This window comes from Loa loa (genome assembly GCF_000183805.2).
Source record: "Loa loa unplaced genomic scaffold supercont3.145, whole genome shotgun sequence".
In the NCBI taxonomy this organism is placed as follows: domain Eukaryota; kingdom Metazoa; phylum Nematoda; class Chromadorea; order Rhabditida; family Onchocercidae; genus Loa; species Loa loa.
Genome location: NW_018108325.1, coordinates 1 through 4,263, shown reverse-complemented (window position 1 = coordinate 4,263; position 4,263 = coordinate 1). Strand labels below are relative to the sequence as shown.

Sequence of the window (4,263 nt, the reverse complement as noted above, 5' to 3'; positions counted from 1 at the left end):
TTGTTATTGTTATTGTTGTTGTTATTGCTGCTGGTTTGAAACAGTCTTCATGAACTTCATGAAACTGAAAATTTGAAGCGCAGAAAAATTAAATTTAAACACAGTCAAAAATTTATGAATATGTACACTACAAAGTCGTAAAAAAGTATAATAACAAAAATCATAAACAATTACAACTTCTGCTATGTAGAAAACCATGCAAAGAAAGGCAGAAAAATTTATTGTTGTTGGAAAATTTATTTTTGTTATTGTTATTATTGTTTTTATTGCTGTTGGTTTGAAACAATCTGCTGTTATTGTTGTTGTTATCGTTGTTACTGTTGTTAATGTTGCTATTGTTGCTATTGTTACTATTGTTGCTATTGTTGTTGTCATTGTTGTTGTTGTCATTGTCATTGTTGTTGTTATTGTTGCTACTACTGTTATTGCTATTGTTATTGTTGTTGTCATTGTCGTTGTCGTCGTTGTCATTGTTGTTGTTGTTTCTATTTTTATTGTTGTTATTGTTGCTATTGTTGCTGTCGGTGTTATTGTTATTATTGTTATTGTTGTTGTAGAGCAATTGTAATTGTTTCTTGGAAATGTTATCTGTATTCATTGGAACCGTGCAAAACATCACATGCAAATTAAAATTCAATCGCTTCAAAATAACTTCCAAATTTGTCAAATCTATGCTTATGACTTTTCCGCTTTCTATCTCTTCAAGTTATAGGGAATAGTAAAATTTGTTAATGCTATCAGGCAAACTTTTTTTTCTATTTTCACATATCATTATATGTTAAGGAAAGGAAAACAAGTCCTTTTCCTTTTTTTTGTTTTTCTCAAATACAATTTGCAAAATTTGTGGAAATTCATCATGTTCTCAAACGTAGAATGTAGGAATTTCTTTAAAAATAATATTTAATGAGAAAAAAAAGTGGAATTTAATTTGCCCTATAAAATTTGAAATTGATAAATAGGATGATTGGAATGAAAAGAAAACGTCAACATCAAAAGATTCAATTAGTGAAGTAGTTTTGTTTAGTTCGAGTTGAAATTAACTTAAAATTAGTTTAATATATGACAGACAAATGTTAAAAAATGAAAGATAAAGAATAATTTCCGAATGAAATATATACGTAATCCGTGAAAGCTACACGTAAATACATGATGACGTATTAAAGTTGCATTAGATTACCTAACGGTAGCCTAATATATCCATTAATAAAATTATTTGCAACATTATTGGTAGCTTAATTATTAGCATTATGAGTAACATTTTGAAGTGGAATAATTGGATAATTGCTGGGATATTATCAGTGTTATGTGATGCAATAAAATTAACATGTTTTGCATGTGTAGCATAAATGACAACGAAATGGCATAATGTGAATCGATCTAATGTAATTAGAATAGTCTGGTATTTTTAGAGCTAACATTTCTGGTACCTAATATATTCGATTATCGAAATCCCGAAATATTAAACAATTCAGGTGGTAGAACTAATGAAATAAATTGATATCAGTAGTCTAATATAACCGTGAAAATTCACTTCATTGCCATATAAGTTTGTATTCAACATGGTTTATTGCCTCAAGCGTGGGATCCATTATAATCCTGTAACGTCAGTGTCGTTGCGCACAGTCGTATCCGTGTAATCATTAGCCATATATAACGGAATGTATGATATCTGATAAGCTAACTTAGATTTAACTTCTGACCTAATTATTATGCAATTTACCTTTATCGTTATATCGTTATGTGATCGGATGATAATTGCAAAAGATATATTTTGTCATTAAATACGTCAATAATTTTTGCAAGACCAACTAAATGCATGTGCGTTTTTGCAAAATTAAATAAATGTCATTCATTTGCTTTTTTTAATGCTATTTTTATGTCATGCAAAGCGAAAATTAGCTATTAACAAAAGAAAATAGAAATAGAAGACGTACAGGATGATTTAAGACAATTCGTCGAAACAGAAAAAAAAAGAAATAAAAATTAAAAAATTGCTGCCATCAGAGATATTTGACTTATTTTCTTCTTCTTGTCTTTTTTTGCAATTGATAAAAACAAAAATACAGTAAAATATTTTTAAACTTTCCTACTAATATGTCACAGTCATTTCTTTTTATCATAGAATTATCAGAAATATCCAATATTCGATCCAATTTTGATAACGCATGTTCACGGAAACATCAGTAATCATTATCATTATATCAGCAGCATTAGCATTATACCATGAGAATTCAAATAGATAAATACTAAATGAAATACTTTAACACCGTTATTTAGATGTTTGTTTTCGTCTGTTTCATTTTAAAATAATTTGTTAAAATTGAAATATAATGACCTGAAATCTCAACGAATTTATATAAATTAATGTTTCAAAATAAAAAGAAAAATTAAACTTTAATAGAATTATTAGCTTTTATTGTCTTCATGAAATATAACAATGTCATAATAATTAATCAATCTACACGTAAAAAAAAAAACCTTGTCAAGCTTTAAATTTATGACGAAAATATTGCAATGTTTTCAACTTTTTTTCACAAACAATAATAAATATTTTTTGATCAACAGCTTTCAAATAATGTTTCAATTTTCCACGTTAATTATATATCGAAATTAATAGATAGACGAAAGATTAATAAAAAAATATCGAAAATTTAATCAAAAATATAAAAGACTAGATAAAGTGATAAAGCATTTATGTGGAATGTCCCATTGAAAAAATAAACTAATATACTGTAATCGATGAAAAGCTTTAATAAAATGCATCAAAAAAAAAAGAAATGAAATAATATAAAATAAGTCCGAAATGCCATCCAAAGTGTTTAATTATCCAAAAACATAATAAATCTCGACAAGTTAACAATATAATCTAGTTTTGCTGGCTCTTTGCAATATATTAACTTGAAAAAATTTTCTAAATTTTCTTTTCTCTTACTTAATTTTATTTTCTCCTAATTTTCTCTCACTCAATTTTACGTCCTTTTTGCAATATCAGTAGTCATTTCCTAATCATCAAAAGTTGCCGGAATATACGTAATTACAGATTCCCTCACTTCAACCATTCATGAAACCTGTCCAGGCATTTTCGAAGTAGTGTTCAAAGAATTTCAGAAAATTCACATTCCTATCCACCCACGAAACATTTCTTAACTGCTCTCCATTTATCACAAAGCACTAATTACAACAATAGAGCTGCCATGAATGGCAATTAATGATCTTTCGGATAAGTCGTAAGATGCGTTGTTTTTTTGCTTCACTCATCTTTTTTTGCCTATTATAATTTATACTATGGAAACGTACTTCGCCGTCAAAGGTCTAAACAATTGCAAAATGCATTAAATAATTAAAAGCTTTTTTACGATAAGACCAATTTCCCATTTAGTGATATTTGCTAAAAGACATGAATGACATTAATAGTTTCTCGAATAAATCATAAGATGCGTTGTTTACATCTATGATCTTGCTTTACTCAGCTCTTTTTACATAGCATTCAGACTTTCCTGGCATATGAAGTCTGAAGTCCTGTACTTTTTTCGAATGTGTTCAGTGTCTTTGTGGAAAAAAAAAATTGATCTTATAAAACATCAAAAGAAATATTTTTTTACCGTTAAAATATTTTGCGCTAGAATTAATTGGTTAAATCTACAACTGTGAACACAAAAAATGTTATTGCAGTGTAGAATATCGGAACGAATTTAAAAGGCAATTCAGGAAACTTCTATGCTTAGAGAATGTAGTACCGTTGGAACCAAAACCTACAATAAAGTGGGTGACGACAGTTCACAGGTAAAACATCAGGAAAATTGCTGTTGTTGTTGCTGTTATTTTTATTGTTGCTATTGCTGCTGTTGTTGCTTTTATTTTTATTGTTGCTATTGTTACTGTTGTTATTGTTATTGTTGTTGTTATTGCTGTTGGTTTGAAACAGTCTTCATGAACTTCATGAAACTGAAAATTTGAAGCGCAGAAAAATTAAATTTAAACACAGTCAAAAATTTATGAATATGTACACTACAAAGTCGTAAAAAAAAGTATAATAACAAAAATCATAAACAATTACAACTTCTGCTATGTAGAAAACCATGCAAGGTAAGGCAGAAAAAACACCACAAAAGTTTTTTTTGTGGTGATTAATGCTAAGAGGGAGGTGCATATTTTGTCATTAAACCGTTTTAAACAGCAAATATCACCTTTTCGTCAGATGTTACGGTTTTAATATGGATTAAAATTATGATAAAAAATATTTTAAAGAAAAAAGTATTAGAA

The 4,263-nt window shown here is 27.9% G+C and overlaps 2 protein-coding genes across 2 annotated transcripts; one reads left to right on the top strand and one right to left on the bottom strand.

The window, feature by feature from the left end:
• Window positions 1-196: 196 nt before the first annotated feature.
• On the top strand, window positions 197-568 carry LOAG_17882 (hypothetical protein; the record flags this gene model as incomplete). The annotated part of the gene is made up of 1 exon (XM_020450545.1): window positions 197-568. One exon carries the CDS (start codon window positions 197-199, stop codon window positions 566-568), a length of 372 nt encoding a protein of 123 aa, XP_020305758.1.
• A 3,209-nt stretch (window positions 569-3,777) lies between these two features.
• LOAG_13103 (hypothetical protein) lies at window positions 3,778-3,945 on the bottom strand (the record flags this gene model as incomplete). Its single annotated transcript, XM_003148615.1, has 1 exon — window positions 3,778-3,945. A coding segment is annotated over one exon (168 nt), but the record flags the coding sequence as incomplete, so codon positions are not given.
• Window positions 3,946-4,263: the final 318 nt, after the last annotated feature.